The sequence below is a fragment of the Thermobia domestica genome, chromosome 6 (assembly GCF_964235325.1).
Source record: "Thermobia domestica chromosome 6, izTheDome1.hap1.1, whole genome shotgun sequence".
NCBI lineage: Eukaryota > Metazoa > Arthropoda > Insecta > Zygentoma > Lepismatidae > Thermobia > Thermobia domestica.
The window spans coordinates 140,045,449-140,067,573 of record NC_137459.1 but is presented as its reverse complement, the minus strand read 5'-3'; the positions used below and the strand labels follow the sequence as shown (position 1 = coordinate 140,067,573).

Sequence of the window (22,125 nt, the reverse complement as noted above, 5' to 3'; positions counted from 1 at the left end):
ATTTTGAGTTTAACGTCCCGTTCAGCAGCGAGGATATATGAGACGTAGACCTACTGATTAACGTCAAATCCAAACCACATGAGCTCCCGCCGGGAATCGAACCCGAGTCTCCAGATTGTCGATGAGGAGTTGCAGAATCGGGTAGAAATATTATTATGAATTTCCACAACAGAGTGCGAACGGGATTTCCCCATACAAATTTACAGATGGCTGATATTAGAAATAGACTAAGTGCTCAAACATTGTCTAACTTGTTATTAATCAATATTAGTGGTCCACCGCTAGACAAGCTCAAAGTAGACGAGCTATTTATTTCTGGGCTGAAGGATGGTTCCGCTGCGGATGATTTACCACGAAAAAGTTCTGGAGGCCAACAGGAAATAAATCCGATTTCAGATTTGTTTTAAGGTGGCAAATTACGAGTTATGGAAAATGTATACTTGTATTACTAATGGCTTATTTGTGTTATTCAACTTTGTACCTAATTTTTTATAAGTCTCTTCTTTGCTTTAAGTAAACTACTTTGAATACATATTCATAATAATTGCAGTTATGCGTATTTGTTACTTAAATTTAACGTGGTGTTTTGGTGATTACACAAATCACAATTATGAGCATACTTTATGGAGATGCTCTCATACAGGGTACCCGAGCACCTTTACACACTATGAAAAACTGATTTTTCAAGTCTTTTGTGAGAAAAATATTGTGAACTGAGAAACCATAACCTTTTCCATATTGTACAGGGGTATTTTTCTGTGAATAATAGAGGTTTCTTTTGGAATGCGTTGAGATATTAACACGTTCCAGAATACTCTCTTAGTACAAGTATATTTTAGGCACACACTAATTTCTCCCCACCTCGAAGTGCTTCAATTTCCTCACTGACAAACAATTTACCATTTGATATCGTAAAGGTCAGATCCATCGTTATTGTAACAGAATGGTGCTTGAGCCATTGACTAGAAATTCAATCTCCGATTAGTGACAATTTCACAGTCTTGTTTTATTACAAGTATAAACTCTTTAGTCAGTACAGAAGAGGCCGTGGATCGTGTTCAGAGTTGATGACGATGGATTTTGGTGAGTCAGAGTAGGTCACAGTGGATGAGAGTGGTTCATGGTGGGTAGTGGGTCACGGTGGGTCACAGTGGGTCATAGTGGGTGAAGAATCAGAGTGGGTCACGGTGGGTGGTGGGTCAGTGGGTCAAGGGTCAAGTTTTCATTGACCCACGCCAACTCTGGTGTACATACGTATACGTATACGCTTTTAATCCGCACCTGCAAGCTATTATACACTCCAGTCATATTAGCAGCATTATCATAACACTGTCCCCCTACAATGCAAAATTCTCAAGTTTGTTTAGAATTGCATCGGCTAGCTCAACTTACTTACTTTCTGGATTTCGTTTAATCCTAGAAACCGTTTAAGAGGTATGCCATTTTCCAAAACATATATCACTATCAATAAATTTGATGTATGAGAGAAATGTCTAGCATAGGGTTGACAATTATATATATATATATATATATATATATATATATATATATATATATATATATATATATATATATATATATATATATATATATATATATATATAGTCTTTGACTTCGTACGGTAAGTAAAACTGGTAAGATATATCGAGATGCAGCTTTCTGCAATCGATTCAACGTTCCAAGGAAAGCTTTAATCTCCTTCATTAATTCCCTCTTTAAACCGGAAGTGGTAAAATTTATCATTTCCAGTTTCAACGTTTATCGCTATCGGACAAAAACGGTAATATGTAGTGATAAGCATTCTTGTTTGCAAATGATTCACCGTCTCAAGACAGCATGCCATGACTATCCAAAACCCTCTACCAAAACCAAAAATTGATCAAATTTGATATTACTTCTTGTCAAATTTAATATTACTAATGTTGGTTCCGTGCAATTTCTCAAGGTGCAGTTTCATGCGGTGCTCATTATTGAGCAATTTCGCACTGTCCTCCTTATCGGATTAATCATTTTGCAGCAGATGGTGCATTTTCACATGGTCCATCTGTCAATCATGTGATTCATCCTAAAACCTCTTTCACTATAGACGATAGGAGAACAGAACAAATGCAAATGAAGTAAGAACAGAAACAGAGCAAACACAAGTTAGAATAAATACGAACAATTGAATTAATATTATATAGCTTCAAGTATTTTCTCAATTGTACACCATACATGCAGATATAAGAACCACAGATGATAAGACATTGGTTACACAAGTCTTGTACGCATTGCTGCCAGATAAGATAGAGTGAACAAGCAACTGTTTACATTTCTTAAAATGTGGTCTGGCCAGAACGAATCTCGAGTGCTAAAAGTGGATTTTGAGCTTGCTGCAATCAATGCATTGCGTGTGGTGTTTTCTAACTCACAGGTTTCTGGCTGCTATTACCATTTTAACCACAGCATGTAGTGAAAATTTTTTTAGCTCTCGTCGAAGGATTCCTCCATAGTGAAAATGTACGTCAATAATGTTCGTATGTGTAGTACCCTGGCATTAATATCATCAAGCAAGATCGATGAAGGTTGGCACATCGTCATGGAGAACTGTTGGCATGGCCAGAAAATCGAAGAGTTAAACGAGCATTTCATTGAACAATGGATGGACATTCCAAATATTCAGAAGAATATAGAAATGCAATGGTCAAAGACACAGAACAAACAATCTAGTGGAGGGTTGGCGCAATAAGTTAAACCGCAGCATATCTAAGAGTAAACCACATATCTTGAAGCTTGAGAGTGTACTAAAAACCGATGCAACGTCTATTTTGCATGCTATTGTGATACAGGGCTTAAAAATTGCAATCCAGAGAAGCGTAGAAAAACAACTTACATCTATCTTGACCACAGATTGCAAATAGTCCTGGAAAAGCTAGGAAATGGCGTGGACTCTAAACAAATGCTTGAGAAACTTAAGCTTAAGAATGGACACGAGTCGAGCTAAAACTCGACTCGAATTTAAGTCAAGTTTCGAGTCGAGTCAAAAGTAATTTTCTCGAGTCGACTTTGATAAATAGCTCGCTCGCTCACCTCGTTTTGAAATCATGAATTGATTAGACTGGAAAATGAAACCATGAGATTTGAAGCAGTAATGTTGAATACTTTCAGTGTTGCTCACTAGAGGGAACACTGCTAGCATTTCGTCTCATCGCGATAACGAGACAACCTCAAATGTGATCACCAATATAAGTATATACTGTACTTCTTACCATCAAAGCTGAGCTCTGCACGGTCGAATTGTTGAGCGCAAGCAGAAGACCAACTCAGGTAGTGATGCCAACTGGCTCTGCTCGGTTCAACTGAGCAAACAATTTGAGTTGACTCGGTTGGGATAAATCATCAACTCGGCTCAATTGAGCCAATAGCTTGAGCAGGCTGGGTTAAAACGAGTCCATCGGCTCGGTTTGGTTCGGGTCAGGTGAGTCATCGGCTGGGTTCGGCTCAACTTGGACGGTTGAGTTGTAAGCTCGGCTAACTTCTCGGTTCGGCTCGATAATGAATGAGCTGTGACCCGAGCCATTGACAACCCTATACCCGGGTCTAGCAGTTTTGAATCAGTTTGCCCGGCGCCCTATAACTTTTAACAATTTTCGGTTCGAGCCCGAATACTTACTCCTCCGGAACTCAAACCGAGAACGTGAACGACGTCCTTGCCTTCTAGACTTCACGATTACCGAGGTCGGCAGTCAACCAGTTCTTGGTATTCAGATACGTATAAACCGCCTCTCTTTCCTCTTCATATGCTGTGTTGTAATAATAATAATAATAATAATAATAATAAATTGTAGCAGTAGTAATATCATTCATAATAATTATATTGTCTATAGGACACTTGAAAAGAGTACTTGAAACTACACACAGGATTTGGCTCAACTCAAAACTTGACCTGAATTCGGATCAAGTTGAAGGAAAATTTTTCGAGCCGAGTTCTCGAGTCGAGCTCAAAAATGTCTGTTTCGAGTCGAGTCGAGTTTCAAAAAACTGGCTCGAACTTGCTCGAACTTGCTCCTGGCCATCTCCAAAAGCTGGAATAATTAACTATCAATTATACAAAATGGATTGACGATGTACAGAAAGTTCCACCTTAGCGATGTGTTGTTCGCTCGGAAAATAACAAGTTGACAAGGCTCTTCTTCAAATTGCCTTGGAGTATGGAGCATTTTTTTCTGTTTCACAAATCACGTTTTTCTATGCTCTCGGGCGGGCACATTTTGTTTTTTTGATTTTTGAACTTCCTGACTGAATTCTCTGAAGTGTTGCTTATTTTATTATTTATTTATTTTAATTTGTGATTGTTATATCTTCTATTCCTAATGATTACAATTTTTCTTTGTTCCTTTCTTGTTCTTATTTATCATTTTTTATTCTTTTTGTTTTCATTTATTTCAATTTGCCATAGTTTTTGTTATTATTTTTCTTATTTATTTCAATTTCATATTGTTTATATTATTGTTTTCTCTCCTTCTTTACTATAACTTTTGTTTGCTTATCTTTTCTTCTTCTTGCTTTCAGTTATTTTAATTTCTGGTTATTTTGAATATTCTTTTTGTGAAAGTGAAACATTTCCTAAGCTCTCCTTCTCTAGTATTAATTGCAATTGTTCGTATGCATTTTAACTTGTATTTGCTACTTTTCTGTTCTTACTCAGTTGACACTTGTTCTGTGTCCTCTCTCCCCTATAGTAAAAGCGTTTTCAGGATGAATCAAATGATTGACAGGTGGGCTGTGTGAAAGTGCATGACACCTGCAGAACGATTAACCCGCTCGATAATGAAGAACGATTAATCCATGTGAAATTGCTCGAGAATGAGCACCGTGAGAAACTGCACGTCACCCTAATATTACTACTATTTAATATTATTTTTCCATAGAAGAAGAACTGTAAGATAGCCTATATCGAGATGCAGTTTACTGTAATCGATTTATTATCCCCAAAATTTGTTACCTCTTCTCCATTAACCCTGTATTCAAATCGGAACTGGTTCAAATTTAATATTATTTCCGGTTTCAATACTGATTTTCACAAAGAAAGAATGGTAAGAGATATATCGAGACGCGATTTCCTGCAATCGATTCATTCTCCCAAAAATAGGTTCCATCTTTTTCATTAACCCACTATTGGAAGTGGTTCATATTAACCATTTCCGGTTTCAACACTGACTTTTTAATGCAAAACGCTAAGTGAACTCGATAACGTTTTTCTTTTTTGTTTTTTGTAATCGAATCAGCATCCGAAGAATAGGTCCTATCTCCTCCGATAACTTTCTATTAAAACCTAAAGTGGTTTAAATGAGTCACTTCCGGTTTCAACGTTTATCAGTATAGAACAAAAACGGCAAAATATAATGAGAAACTATTTTCTGAAAACGATTTAGCGTCTCAAGGTAACGTACTATGTCTATCCCGAACACTCTACCACAACTGAAAGTGGTTCAAATTTAATATTACTTCCTGTTTGAATACTGATTTCCACATAGGAAGAATTGTAAGATATATCGAGATGCCGCTTTCTGCAGTCGATTCATGGTCCCAAAGTAGGTTCCATCTTCTTCATTAATCCTCTATTCAAACCGGAAGATGGTCAAACTAGCCATTTCCGGTTTCAATACTGATTTTCATAGAGCAAAACAGTAAATAACATCAAGATGTATTGCAATTATTTCAGCTTCCCAAAAAGAGGTTTTTCATTCTTCATTAACCCTTTATTCTAACCGGAAGTAGTTCAAATTAACAATTTTCGGTTTCAACATTTATCACCATAGAACAAAAATGATAATACATATCGAAGCGGTTTTCTGCAATCGATTCAGGGTGTCAAAAGAACTTACCATCACAATCCGAACATTAACAAAACCGTAAGTGATTGAAACTTACTACTACTTGTGGCCTTCATACTGATTTCCGTACAGCAAAAACTGTAAGAGATATCGAGATTGTTTTTCAATCGATTCATCTTCCCAAGAGTAGGTTTTATCTCCTCCTTTAACCTTCTATTGAATCCGAAAGTGGTTAGCGCCTTCGGTGCGAGCGGTCCCGGGTTCGATTCCCGGTGGGGGCACTCGGTCGAAAAAGTGTAAAAACGCTTTTTCAGGCCAGCCACTCTGAATGAGGTTTTCCTGGGTTTTCCTCATTCACACCAGGCAAATGCGGGGGTGGTACCTAACTTATAGGTCCCAGGCCGCTTCCTTCCTTCCCCAATCCTTTCTTCCTTCCCTTTCCCCGGATTGTGTGCTCGCCGAGGGACGTCATCCCTCAAAAACGTGAAGGGCTAAATGGCCTTAGATGCCGAAAGCCCAGAAATCTAAATCCCATCCCATCCCCGAAAGTGGTTAAAATTAACCACTTCTAATTTCAGCATCTATCACCATATAAAATAAACAGTAAGGCATCGCGAGTAATGGCTTTTTGATATTGATTCAGTGTCCGAGGAACAGGTTTTATATTTGATCTTAATTATATATTGCAACCAATAGCTATAGGTGTACTACTTCGAAGTTTGAGTATTGAACTCCCATAGTTTGAGAGTATACTGTAGTTTCACACTGTGAAACGAAATTTACTTGCTTTTATTCCTATTTATACAATAATAGTTCACGCCGAATTGTAAGAGTGACAAGAAACCAGCGTGATGTTTTGAGCATGTTTAAATTTAGAGAGGAACATATGACGGCTGGGATCCATAAGGCCTCACCAGCGTAGTTAGAGATACGCGCACTCTAAGTTCCATCTAAGTTGAAACTAAAATCCTTAATGCATTAATGCGCCTAGACCTCCTTAACTAAGTATTAGTCAGCAAGTTTTTTACTGATGTTCTATTTATTACGTCAGCAAGTTCTATTTATGAGAACACTATATTGTTATATATATATATATAAAAGTTACCAATTGTTTATGTTTAATCAGATAAACATTCCTTTTCAGATATTTGGCATGACCATACAACGCAGGACGTTGTTGTTCCAGGTGCTCAATCATGGGCTTTAGTGTCAGACCTAAGACCTGCAACGAATTACCAGTTCCGTCTATTTGCTGAAAACGATCTTGGTCGAAGTCAGCCTAGTGACGTGAGTCTTTCTAGTAAGCTAGTAATTCCATAGGAAATAAAAAAAAAAACTTAAAAATAAAAATAAGTTTGTACATTTCTACTGTTGAAGTAGTGCGGGATCGTCCTTAAGAAAATATTTAGCAATATTTAACAGTAAAAGATCCCCATTATCCCATTTCAGTAATGGAGAATTACCGTAGTTTAAGGAGTCTTTGAATTTCTTTTCTTTTCATGCAACTCACTATAACCTTTCTTACCCGCTGTTAAATATTATATGAAACAACATAACAATGTAATATAGCTATTATAATCTTATGATTATATATATTTATAATTTATGTACAAATGTGTGTCTCATGAGCTTATGCTTCATAACTAGAAAATAAAAAAAAAACATGAAAACTTAACAAGATTAAAATAATAAAAAAGAAAGGAAATACAGTAGAAATGGATGCTTTGAATAACCATTTGTTCCCATACACCAATATGTTTACAAACTCGGGACGACCAACCTTGGGTCCACATATATTTAAATATATATATATATATATATATATATATATATATATATATATATATTGATTTTCACTAAATACAAGGAAATGGAAACTATTAAAATTTATTATTGTTTGTTTGGTTCTTCCTAATTAATAAGGGATGGATTAAGTTTCCAGTTTGCCCTTTAGTTATCGTAGAGTGATGAATTACACCTTGTTTGTATGCTAATTAAATGTGGCTTACAAATAGACATATGCTGTCACTTATAATATGTAATTTGCTAGTAGAAAGAAAATAAAGATTGAAAATAAATACAGTTTAGCAAGACTTTTCTTCTCTTCACACTTTTTTTTTATCTCTGTATGAAAGAAGGTTATTCAGATTTATAATCTGGAGCTTCTGTGACAGAATGAGACTTACCATTCAAATCAGAATACAAGTATTTATGTCATAGATACAGAGATATTATCAGACTTTACACCATGAAGTGCATGTGAGTCATCATTCAATAAAGGGATAGGAAGATATCCAAATTGTGTTTCGCATAAATTACTATGCTTTTAGTTGATTTTCTTTAAGTAAAACTATTTAGTTCAATTTAAAGCGTACAGTTGAAACTGTGTAGTAACAAGAACGAACGTATTTGTATTTTGTCCTTCCTGCATTTCTAAGACTTTTATTCACTTTAGTCAGTGAAATGCCATTTGTTTATTCGTCTTGTTTCATAAGTCTCAAACGTCATAAGTTTGAAACGTCATATTCGTGAAACGTCATAAGTTAATATTGTCAATAATGCCATTAATCAATGTTTTGTGACGTTTCCAACTCAGTTACTCTTGTTGCAGCTCGATATTGCACGAACTATTAGCAGGCTTCTGACATAATAAAAACCAACAGTGTAGCTATCATCAAGAATGAAAGCTGCGTGTAAACTAATTTTCGGTATATGGCTGACTTACGACGTTTCTCAAATCAGTGATTCAGTTGTTACTTTGCAGTATTTTCTTTTAGATTATTTACATTAAATGTCGATGCTTAATTCTAAATTTAGTATGACAAATGTTTTCCACTGTTTATAGTAATTTAAGTGTTTCTCTTTATTTGTCTTTCGTTTGATTTCCCCTTAAAAATTACATTACGATCAGTATAAATATCACAAACGACCAATGAAATTCATCCGGTCTTGATCAAACTTGACATAACGGTAGAGCTTGATGAGGTTAGTACGCATATGAAGTATTATGTTTCCAGAACTATGGGCCACCGAATTTGGGGTTTGGACACAATCACTTTTTTCTTTTCTTTTTTTTAACTATTTTAATTGCTATTTATAACAAAAGTGTACAGAACAAATTTGTTATGAAACGTCAATTTGAAGTATAATAAAGTAAATAATGAGATTAAAATTATGTAGGCGCATGAGAGCATGATTCAAATTAACAAAAAAAAAAATGGTTACTTACCAATATATCCTGCCGTGGGAAAACTAAATATTCCCCAAACGTACCGGAACAATAAGCTAGTGCCCTCTTCAGTTGTAAGGTAACAAGGATAAAAATGGATGAGAGAAATATGGTATAGGAAAAGGAATACATACCACCAAATAAATATAACGTAAGAGATAGATACTAGAAACGACAAGCAAAGCACATGATTTATTTTGGTGGTATGTATTTACTTTTTCCATACCATATTTCTCTCATCCATTTTTTATCCTTGCTACCTTACCACTGAAGACGGAATTAGTTTGTTGCTCCGATATGTTTGGAGAATATTTAGTTTTCCCACTGGAGAATATATTGGTAAGTAACCATCTTTTGCTAAATGATGAGATGGTTGATTAGCTATATTGTAAATACAGTGTTGTATTGCATTGAGTTTATTACACTCAGTGCAGCAAATTCATACGCAAATTGTACCTTGGTGTAGAGTATATCAGAAAACATTAACAAGAGACATTAACAATAAATATATGCTTTTAAAATATCAAGGAAGGAGATTTTTTCCGCAATAGGAAAAAAAAGCTAGTTTCCTTTACGATGATAAAATCTGAACCAAGTAAGGGATATATTTGGTATATAATATTTTCAATACAAATTTTCTATATGAAATAGTAGTGTGGACACATGTTGAAAAGAGTTTTGAGAACATTATCAAATTAGATTTAGTACTTTCTATGAGTTGTTGTCAAATAGCAGAAGAGAACAGAAAACAAGGGAGATTGGAAAATACAAAATAATCATTGTCAACAAACAGTAATCTTCTGTTCAATGTGTCACATTGGTGCAATGTTTATATATGTGGTTTTAAAGGTGACTGTGTAACTTGTATACTACATACTTTAGAAATATCACAATCCTCTCATTATCTTTCCCCTGTTATTACTATTATATCTTATTTCATTCACTCTTTCTACGATTACTTCATCACATACTTTTATACTGTTCAGTTTCCCCTCTTTCACTTTGAGCTACATATGAAAAGTGATAGAGCAGAATATAATCAAGATCATGCGAAATCATTTCCTTGTTTTCGATTAATATTCCCCTTGTAGCACTTCCCGAGTTTATATGAAAACTGAAACAACAGTTTAAATGAGAATTCTAATTACATGTATTCCCGCCGATAATTGAATCTCAATTTCTCATGCGAGGGTAAGAACGTTTGCTATTTAGGTACAAGAAAGCTGCTGAATCCGGTGAAATGACAATATTAATAAAGATGTAACATATTAATAGTTGAAGGATGACTACAGAAAGCTCTATAAATGTGAACTGCGTCATCAAATTTTCAAGGTTCGGGGAAAATGTATGAGATAGGTTCAAGAAGATAGATAGTTGTTAAGCCTCCGCCTTTATTTGAACCCCTTAAAACACATTTCTGGTAATGCTATTTACACATGTAGTGTAATGACATTATAAACGGCCAAGCAAACCTAGAAAGCAGATTTCGAATACCAACCCCATTTATCAATGCATCTTTTCTTCTCAGGGAATATGACGTTACAAAGCCATGACACGAATTACAAAATAGATCCTTGACTGTGCCACTAGCACACAGATCACGTTGTGGAAAACTATGAAGTAAATCTAGAGTATTAAAATTCGTAATCTGAAGACTGCTTTTCATAGTTATTTCCACGTTTTCGAGTACACGCTTGAAGTTTCGAACTCCCAAATTAGTTTCATGGTGAAGCCACTGGCAGACAAGTTATGACACTGAAAACAACCAGATAAATTGAAGATGCTAATTCTAAATTTGATGTCGTTTTCTGAAACATTATTGCGTTCTCAAGATGAAGTTAAAATCTCCAAACTTGCAAATAGATTTCTGAGGACGCCGTTGGTGGCATTCAAATCATTTAAAAAAAAGTGTTGGTTTCGAACTTTAAAATAGCTTGTCAATAGCTATTTTGTTCTCGAAATATAGGACATTAAATGCATCTCGTAAGAGACATCTTGGCGAACAAATAAAATGAATGTAGACTTTTTTTTTCTATATGTAATCACTAAAAGTGCCAAATTGCGCACAATCAGTTCACTTCATGTAAACTTTAACATGTTATTAAATACGTACGTAGTTAAGTTTTGTGCTGCCATTGTCTAATAAAATATAATAGAAACACTGTGGCATTCATGAAGTATATAAGTTCTTCACAGTTGAAGTTTGATATTATTTTTCCTTAGAATCTGCTGTTTAATGTAAATTTATGGGAAAAGTAAGGGTTGTAATAAGCATAATTGAGATGTGGTCACAAATAAATAAATTACGATCTTGTATTTTATATTTTAAAAAAATGAAATGAAATCTTTGAGTTTTACATCCCACGTTATGCCGGCTAGTCTAAAGGAGACGGTGATGATGAGAGATGAATGAAATGGGGAATGAAGAAAGTAGGAGGAAACGGGAAAACCCCGAGGAAACCCACGCACACGATGTTTGTCCACCACAAAATTCACTTAGCGGGAGCAGGGTTTGAACCCGGGACCCCATGCACCAGAGAAGAACGCTCTACCACTGAGCCACCGCGGCTCCCTCTTTATTTTATAGTAGCATTTCATTTACAGTATTTTACCTCTTAACTTCTGTAATTACTATCTATCTATCTATCTATCTATCTATCTATCTATCTATCTATCTATCTAGATAGATAGATAGATAGATAGATAGATAGATAGATAGATAGAGAGAGAGAGAGAGAGAGAGAGAGAGAGAGAGAGAGAGAGGGTGAGTCAAAGTAAGTGTTACAAGCCAATATCTCACGAACTATACATCGAATAAGAAAAATGTTAAGAGTCAATGTACAATACAGAGGGACCTAAAAATGAGTGAAACACGAGGTTCCCCACTCCCCATTTTAGGGGGAGGGGTGTACGTGAAATTTTCCAATGGAAATATAGGTCGAGTGATACCTCGTTCGAAAGAGCTTGGAAAATTGAACAATTTTTGTAGGAAACAATTTATGATATGGGGCACCGTTTTCAAGATGGCCCCCCAAAATTGTCTTGTAACAGATAAAATATCCAGTACTTATAAATCAGAAACGACTGAGTAGAAAAATATGAAACAAAAAATAAAAAAAGCCATAGGCAACGCGGGAAGGTGTCGCGGTGTTCCCATGGCCCCCGTCATGGAGCCCCGGGACTAACTTGAAAATTTCAAATGGGAATATAGTTTGAGTGGTACCTTGTTTGATAGATCGTGGAAAACCAAACAGCTTAGTATAAAATTTGTTTTGATTTCCGGCAAGCCTGTTACAAAATGGCCGCTGAAAATGGTTCCACATTCATATGCAAAGCGCAGAGTTCAAACTGAGTGTTACAAGCCAATATCTAGCGTACTATGCATCAAATAAGAAAAGTGTTAAGAGTCAATGTACAATACAGACAGGCCTAAAAATGTGTCAAACACGAGGTCCTAATTTTGTACTAAACTGTTTGGTATTTCACGATCTATCAAAGAAGGTATCACTCGCCCTATGTTGCCATTTAAGAATTCCACGTACACCTCTCCTTCCAAAATAGGGGAGGAGGAACCTCGTGTTTAACCCATATTTTAGGCAGCCTGTATTGTGCATTGATTCTTAACAGTATTCTTATTTGATGCATAGTTCGCGGGATATTGGCGTGTAACATTCAATTGGAACACTGCGCTTTGTATATGAATGTAGAACCATTTTCGGCTGCCATTTTTAAACAAGCTTGCCCGAAATCAAAAGAAATTTTGTACTAAGCTGTTTGGCTTTCCACGATCTATCAAACAAGGTATCACTCAACCTATATTCCCATTTGAAATTTTCAAGTTGGTCCCGGGGCCCCATGATGGAGGCTCTGAGGACACCACAACAATACCATTCCACGTTGCCTATGGTTTTTCCCTTACATTTTTTGTTTCACTCTTTTCTACTCAGCCGTTTCTGATTTATAAGTACTGGAAATTTTATATACATGACCATTTTGGGGGGCCAACTTAAAAACGGTGCCCCATATCAAAAATTGTTTCCTACAAAAAATGTTCAATTTTCCAAGCTCTTTCGAACGAGGTATCACTCGACCTATGTTCCCATTTGAAAATTTTACATACAACCCCTTTCCCCCAAAATGGGGGCGGGTTAACCTCGTGTTCGACTCATTTTTTTTCCTATCTGTATTGTACATTGATTCTTAATATATTTCTTATTTGATGTATAGCTCGCGAGATATTGGCTTGTAACACTTATTTTGAAATACCCTGTATATATATAAAAACTTGGAAAAATAATAAATCTATTTGCAAGGTTCAAAACTGCATTTGAAAGGTTCAATATGTTGAACTTTCAAAGATCTCGTCTGTATTAATATTTTTTTTCTAAATAATAATGAAAATAATAATAACAATATAAGAGGAAGAATAGTAATAGAAAATGTTGATAATATATATTGACTGAAAATTAATTTTATGCTACATGATCATAATTAAAGAAAGGAAATTAAAGTATAGTTTGGTTTATTTTGTATCGTTCTGTCTCTCTAAGAAGATAAGAGGAACATGTACTTCAATAATTAAAAATTGCATTGCAGAAAATTATATTAATAAAGAAAATATGTTTGACTTTTTAATTAAGATTAAATATTTAAATGTGTCAACATATAATATTACCAATAATCGACTTGAAGAATATATTGTTTCCTAGTGTTTCATTTTTTTTCAGTGAAAAGTACAGGTCAAATGTTTGTGCTTGTTTTAAACCAGCGTCTTTTTATCAATATAATACAATCCGAATAGTAATACAAGAGTAATTAAAAACAAATGCCACATTATTGAAGTCCCTTACACTGTTATTTTTTTAAGAAGTCAACACAGCAAAAGGGCTGGAAAAATATCATGTGAAAGCCGTAATTACTTCTCTCAATCTTTTTCAGTTGCTAATGGTCAAATATCTAAACTTACTGATACATTATTTTCAAATTGATCAGTTGAGCAGTTCAATTGAGGCTTCTTATAAATCTAATCTGGCTCCAATGTAGTGCACGCATATTTTCGCTCTTATCTTTTCAGTGTCGTTGCTTATTTTGTAGGTTTTGGATGTTATAACGGATGCAGAAAAGCCTGGAGGTCCACCAAAAGATATTCAAGTGAATCCTGAGAGCTCAACAAGCCTACATGTCACATGGAAACCTCCAGATCGGGATGACTGGAATGGAGATATCGTAGGATATTATGTAGGATATAGAGAAACTAAGTAAGTTTTACTGAACAGGCTCCTAGTGTGTTTACTATAAGATATTATATATATATATATATATATATATATATATATATAATCATATTTTCTATATATATAAAAAATCTTTCAAACTGGATACACATCACCTGTTCAACATATCATTCTAGCATTAAGAATGTAATAACGTAATCACACATTTTATACATTATCAAACTAAGATCAGTGTTGTGTTCTCAAATTTGATTTGTCATTCACTTTTCACTTATCAGCTATTTGAGTCATGATAGATATAACGAAGAACAGAAAATGAAGAAGTTCAAGAAATTATTAGATTTAGAGACATGACTCCTGAAAAGTTGTGAGGATATTATCGTGATTAAATTTAGTTTCTATTAACATGTTTAACGATTTCATAAAAATGAATATTATTTGAAAAGAACTGAATTAAACTATGCAATGCTACTACTACTACTATTACTACTACTACTACTACTACTACTACTACTACTACTACTACTAATAATAATAATAATAATAATAATAATAATAATAATAATAATAATAATAATACACCAAACATCAGATATATTTTATTATCTATTATTAATTTACTGAAAGCCTTCCTTGGGAAAGTTAGTACGTGCTTTTCACTTGTCTAAAGAGGAAAAAAGAAAGAAAGAAAGCTTGAAGAAATTGTGTTTTAGAGCAATTTGTTCAAATATTTCATGTCACTTGGGGCTCTTCATTTATTTCAATTGTCAAGTAATACAATGTATGTGGAATATCCTTTATATTCATGTTTCTTCTCAGGTAGTTTCTTTACAATACAACCCTTTTTCAAAATTGCCTCTCTTCCTCTTACCAATACTACTATTCTTCAAAAACACATGCGACTTGGTAACTTACGTCTTTTGTAAAAAAAAAATAGCTCTGAATGTGGTTCATGATACAGTAATTTTATACATACTTTTACTTACAAAATAAATGTGTTAATATTTTATAATTTGATGTTGTTTAATCCAACTTTTTTTCGAACTTTTTCAGTATTCACATATAAATAATTGTGAGGTGTGCTCTTCGTTGCTGATTTATGAAATGGAATTCTTATCTTTAAAAAATCTATTATTATTTAAAAATATACATATCTGAAGTTTGTTTACTAAATGCTTACTAAAATTTATCAAATAATCTATTTCATACTTGAAACTTTACACTTAACTTCTTCACTTTTTTTAAACATCTTTGAATTTCGAATACTTTCTTGATTTTTGAATATTATTTCTCCACCTGGAAACTACACAAAAAACAAGAAATAACACACTAAATATAATATGTTCTTCTTTAATAAAAATAAGAAATTATTAGGTATATTTTCCAATGAAGACTATTAAGTAAGTCTTAACAATCAAGTATGTGTATGTTAAATACTTTGAGTGGAAAAAAAGTTGTTATCTTATATTCCTCGTTTGTAAAACATGGTTTATATTTATACGATAATGGCCACAATTCTACCTTTGTGACTTGAACCATTGACAAAATTTAGAGTTTTGTGTTACTTGAATAAAGTAATTGCAAACTGATGATTACAGTGTACTATTTATTTGTGATAAGTTAAATTTTCAAGTATGATTCCAGTTTGTTCTTTCGTATTTAGGGTTATTACAAATGATGTTATTTATTAGAAATACTAATAACTCATGTTCAATGATAGATAGGTAAAAGAAATGACAATGGAAGTTACGTTTCACAATACCAAAGTTGTTTTTGCACATCAGAAAGCGTCTCGTTGACACTCGAAACACATTCAGCTTTTAGTTAAGTTCTTACAGTATACATTGTATCATATCATGATAGACTGATGTAATGGATTCTGTGATTTGTACTCGCTGCTCGCAGATTACATACGATAAATGTAAATGCATTTTTAAGACACCTCCAGAGAGAGAGAGAGAGAGAGAGAGAGAGAGAGAGAGAGAGAGAGAGAGAATATCATAGGGTATAATGTTTAGGTAACGTGGAAGTAAAGGAGCTTCATTGTCGACCCGACCTGAACGACCCGATGTTTCAATTTTTGCTGGTGGATAGTAGGAAAGCTTTCTCTTGCTTATAAATCCAACATCTTTCCTTAAAATGTAAGTACAACTTACGAATTATGTGCCATTCCTAGTTGCTTAAGAGAACTTTTGTAGAAAATTACGTTGTAAACTAATAATAGATTGGTGAACGCAAACATCGAAAACACAAAGCGTTTTTCAGTCTTCGGTGGCACCATTCTCCCTTCATATTTTCTTACTGGCGAACCGTGTAACTACGCGTAATTTTACTAGCCTTCTATTTATTTATTTATTCATTTTTTATTTGTTTATATTTCATCATTTGAAATAACCCTATGTTAGCCCTAATTTTAATAACTTAAGAAAAAAGTAGCGAGAAGTTTGAACTCGCTGCTTAGCGTGTTAACTGCCACCACGCATATATATATATATATATATATATATATATATATATATATATATATATATTAGCTAATTGCCTGTTCAACGCATGGAAATATGGGAAAATATTTTCATCCCCTTATCCTCAGAATATGGATTTCAGTGAAAGTGTAATGGCAAAATCAGAGAAGATACTCTACTTTTGGTACAACTTTTGAAACGCCCTATCCACACAGAATGCGCCCGTAATCAAATTGATGTGGCAAATTGAGGTGGGTACTATATTTCAAAAATCATTTCAAATGGGTCAGCCAATTTTCCGACCCTGGGAAACATGAAATCGACACAATCTCAGTCATTTTTGACATTATATTTTTTCACTACTTGTCCTACATCTCCCTCCCCTCTGCCGATGGGGCAGAACTTGGACATTCTTCCCCGTTCTTGTCTAAACTTGGGCCTAAATGTCATCAGGCTTGTCAGCTAAAAGTTTATCGACCCCAAAAATATGGATTTTACACTAATCTGGGTCATTGGAGACATTTTATTTTTCACCTCTTCTCTACTCTCTTGCCGATAGGACTTTAATGTATTTGGAAGTGTGTCTATTCATCTAAGCGACAACGAGAACTGCGGGTTTGATACTAATATATCAGTCGTTTTAAATTATTTTTACTTTTCACACCTTTTCACACCTAGAAATGATAATGGGGACCAAACGTTGACGTAAACGGCATCAGGATTGTCTTTATTCATCTAAGAGACTTCAAAAATTGTGGATTCGACACAAATAGGTCATTATTTTTATTATTTTTACACGTACCGTACTTCCCACCCTTTCTAGGGGTCCTAGGGGTCTTGCTTCCACTGAAGACTGAAATTGGATTTAAACAGCATCGAGGCTTTCACCCATTAACTTAGTAACCCCGAAAACTATGGATTCGAAATTAATATCAGTCGTTTGCGATTACTTTTACGTGTCACCATTTTCCCCACAAGGGTCATAATAGGGACTCAACTTCGACTTAAGTGATATCTAGAGTGACACTATTCATATGGCGGACACAGAAAATAACGGATTCGGAATTAATAACGGAAGTTTTCGATCTTTTTATTTATTTATGTATTTATTTATTTATAATTATTATTATTATTATTTAATTTATTTATTTATTTTTTTTTTTTTTTTTGAGTTATCCCCTCTCACTGGAGGTCTGAATTTGTACTTGAAGTTCATCAGAGCGGTCACCAATTAACTTAGGGGCCTCAAAAACTATGAATTCGACCCTATATTGGCATTTTCAGATTATTTTTACATGTTACCATTTCCTCCCTTCCAGAGGTGCTTATAGGGGCTGGACTCAAACGGCATCTGGAGTATCGCTTTTTTTTATCTTAGTGACCCCGAAAACTATGGTTTCGACGCTAATATTGGTCATTTTCCATTATTTTTATATATCACCGCTCCCATTCCCCCCAGGTGTTAGGGATATTGCCCCTAGTGAGGGCTGAAGTTGGACCTAAAGGGCTTCGGAACTGTCAGCAATCAACTTAAGGGCCCAGAGGATTCGGCCCTAACATTGTCCGTTTCCGATTACATTTAAATGTCGCCTTTTTCCCTAGTAGTGACTTAACTTGGACGTAAATGGCGTCTAAAGTATGACTATTAATCTCAGCAACCCCGACAACTATGAATTCAACACTAGTAACTGTCGTTTTCAATCATTTTTATATGTCACCTTCTCCTACTCTCACTAAGTTGAAGATGTAAAAATTAGTTTATAAACTGTTAAATAAACAAAATAAATACATAAGTATTTATCGTCTGCGAAAATTCCATTTGTAAAGAGGGTAAGGGAACAACTTTTGTAATATTACTATTTCCCATTGTAATATTATTATTGAAAAGAATGCTGAACGAAAGAATTCGCATAACTTGGAGATGTGAAATTTGTTACATAAAATCTTAATTAAAAATAAGGGAAACACGTATTTCAGCGTTTTCGAATATTCTGATTCTGAAAAGGGGGAAATATATATGATTATATGGAAGTGTTTTATTGACTTCAAATTCAGGCCATATTATTATATCTAGAAAAGTGAGATTTGGACAAAAAAAGCCCTTTTTGTTACAAGAGCAATGCTTTTTTTTTTTTTTTTAATGAAATACTTACGCTAAAGCAGTTAATGAAGATTCAAATGTTTTGTCCAGGATTGAATACCACAAACATGCCTGATGTTAGGAAGATGAAACTCGGCATACAAACTCCTCACTAGAAGTGAGCGGATACGTGTCCCAGCGTTTTTAAAAATTCCCGTTTTAAGTGGAAAGAGAGATTTTCTATTATTTTCTTTCTCTCCACGTCTGTTGTTTATGATCATAAAGCGAGAAAACGGCTGAAAATGTTGAAACACATTTCGAAACATATTTAATATCTACCACGAGCTGGTATCCAATCACCACTTTGATTAAAGGGTGTATCCTAAATGAGTATGAGGTTCAAGATTAATGCGAGAAACAAAGTATCTCATGAGACCCTTAAGTTAGAAACATTAAAATCTGTATACAAACTTCTCATTACAAATAAAGGGACACATGACCGAGTATTCTCCAAAATTCTGATTTATGTAGACGAGTTATTATTATTATTATTTTTATTTTTATTTTTATTATTATTATTATTATTATTATTATTATTATTATTATTATTATTATTATTATTATTATTATTATTATTATTATTATTATTATTATTATTATTATTTTATTTTATTTTTTCGACACATTGAAATAGATGGTGATGTCTGATGCTCGTGATCGTATCACTGATAACGGTGTACTCATTTGAAATAGATCTTGGAACATTGCTAACTCCTGCCTCAAGATTATAATCATGTCACATTGATTAAGCAGCATATCCTAAGGGGGTAGGGGATTCAAAATTTATGCCAAGAATATAGCATCCTTAGGAATTTATAATTAACATTAAATGAAATGCGTACCATAATGAAGGAAAGAGGTTTAAAAATCTTTCCTGTGAAACTAATCTCCCCGTGCGAAGATCGGATATCATATATATTAAGCGTTGCAGCCAACACGGTAGGAAATATTTTGCGGTTCTCCATTTCTTCAAGTAATTTTATTCTTATTTCTAACTAAAAAAAAAAAAAGATAATGTCATCAACAGAAGCAATATGAATAATTATATTTTAAAATAAATATTTTCACGAATGAAATGATAATTTACAATTTTTAATTAGGAATAGTTTATCTGTTTGTCAATTTATATATTTAATATTTTTATACTGGCATTTTTGTTATCATTATCAATTCGTTTGTTTAAATGTTGAAATATACTCCTTTTGTTAAGGAAAAACAGGTAAAATATTCTGGTTCATAGCTTCTTCACAAATATTGCCTGTATTTTTCTTGGTAGAAATGAAATTATGTATTTAATAATTTTTGGAGTTGATTTTGAGTTTAACGTCCCTTTTCAGCAGCGAGGCTATATGAGACGTAGACCCACTGATTAACGTGGAATCCGAACCATATGAGCTCCGGCCGGGAATCGAACCCGGGTCTCCCGCGCCAAAGGCGCGTACGCTAACCGTTTGTATTTAATAATTTTAACATTAAACATAATTTAGAAAACATTGGACATTAAAATAAAATTCTGAACTGAATGCCAGTAAAGCAACATGAAAATCTATCTTCAATAAGCACAGAAACAGTGCATTCGTGTTTTTTAAATAGTATTCTAGTGGGGAAAATAGAGCTTTAAAATAAAGCAAGTACTTTTTTTTCACGTTCAACAGTATCTGTACGTCTTTCATCACTGAACTACTCCTACTTTCAGGCTAGTTACAACAATATTACACGACATCTCGTTTCAATATGGTGTCCAACTGAAGCCTTCAATTTTTCTTTTTTTTATGCACTCTTTTTATTGCTTATTTTTCCTATCTGATGAAGTATTGACGAGAGCGCTTGTCATTTTAAAGTTTTTAGTGTTCATTGATAATGGTCTTATTATTTAAAGTTAAAAGATAAATAAACATATAATAACTACACACAATAATAACACAATAATGGATACACAATAATAACAAAATACATGCTGTCTTATTAATACATGGCTGAACCACATGACGTCTGTAGTACTGGTTTATATAATATTCGTGGAATTGACTTTGATACTTCTTTAACTTTGAAATTATTTTTTAAAAAATATTATATGTGAAATTATATATGAAATTTGTTTATTAGGTTGCTATTCAAAATGTAAAATTAAAAAGAATACTATATATGTATCTTTATACTTATCTATAATGTCATAAGTAGATAAACATATCTCTATATGATTGGTTATTTTGCAGTTCAGAACAGTATATGTTCGTTCCTGTTGAAGGAAGATATAATCAAGGTGGAGAATGCCTGCTTACAGACCTGAAGAAATTTACCAGATACACAGTAGTTATTCAGGCCTATAATTCTATGGGGACGGGTCCCCTTTCGGATCCAGTGGAAGCTGTAACGCTTGAAGATGGTAAGAACTATTTTCGTTGAATTTTATTATTTTATTTTTGATCTAAAATTCCTGTGACAATAGATTGAATTTGTAAACGTTAGGACATTACTATATCAGTTGCAATGATTACTTATAAAGTATAGAATTACGAACTTGATTCATTCTAGAAAAGTGGTTCTATTTCACCAAACTCACTAGTCTGGAAGTTTCGAGCTGATTTGTTCACTTATTTTACGTTTTAATTCTATATCAATGATGTTAAGTGATAATATTCTAGGAATAGAGTATAATAAAGACAGTAAAGACGATCTTGCGAAGTATTTCCATGTATGAGGTATGGATTGACACCGTTAGTCACCGTTATTTGTTAAGAAGTTAAGGTATTGATTCTATTGACGAACTCGGCTGAGATAATTGCCCTAGCTATTTGTTGTAACAAAATGCTTACATGTATGGGATAGAGATAGCCACCTTTAAATTTGCCCTTACCCGTTAATATATTAAAGGGTTGTCTCCACTAACGAATTCGGCCGAAGCAATCGCTCTGTCTACTGCAAAAACAAACAGAATTTAAAAATTTGCTTACATGTATGGTATATGGGATATAGATAGGCACTGCTGAAGTCGTCGTTACCTGTAACGGATTGACTCCATTAACGAACTCGGCCAAGACAATCACTGTAATTATGTATTACAAAAACAGAATTCAAACATTCGTTTACATGTATGGGATATTGGCTACAGATAGCCACCATTAGTCGTCGTTATCCGTTATTACTTTAATAGATTGATTTCATTAACTAACTCAGTCGAGGTTATTGCTTAAGGTATATATTGCAAATAAATAAACAAAATTCTCAAATTTATGGAACA

The 22,125-nt window shown here is 33.8% G+C and overlaps 1 protein-coding gene across 2 annotated transcripts in view; it reads left to right on the top strand.

Moving 5' to 3' along the window:
- Positions 1-22,125, top strand: part of LOC145688242 (cell adhesion molecule Dscam2-like) — an 802,178-nt gene that overhangs the window by 712,798 nt on the left and 67,255 nt on the right. For both annotated transcript variants that reach the window (XM_081762176.1, XM_081762175.1), the window contains exons 16-18: positions 6,961-7,103; positions 14,140-14,303; positions 21,101-21,270. In XM_081762176.1, coding sequence (XP_081618302.1) covers positions 6,961-7,103; positions 14,140-14,303; positions 21,101-21,270 — 477 coding nt within the window. The remainder of the gene's footprint in view (positions 1-6,960; positions 7,104-14,139; positions 14,304-21,100; positions 21,271-22,125) is intronic.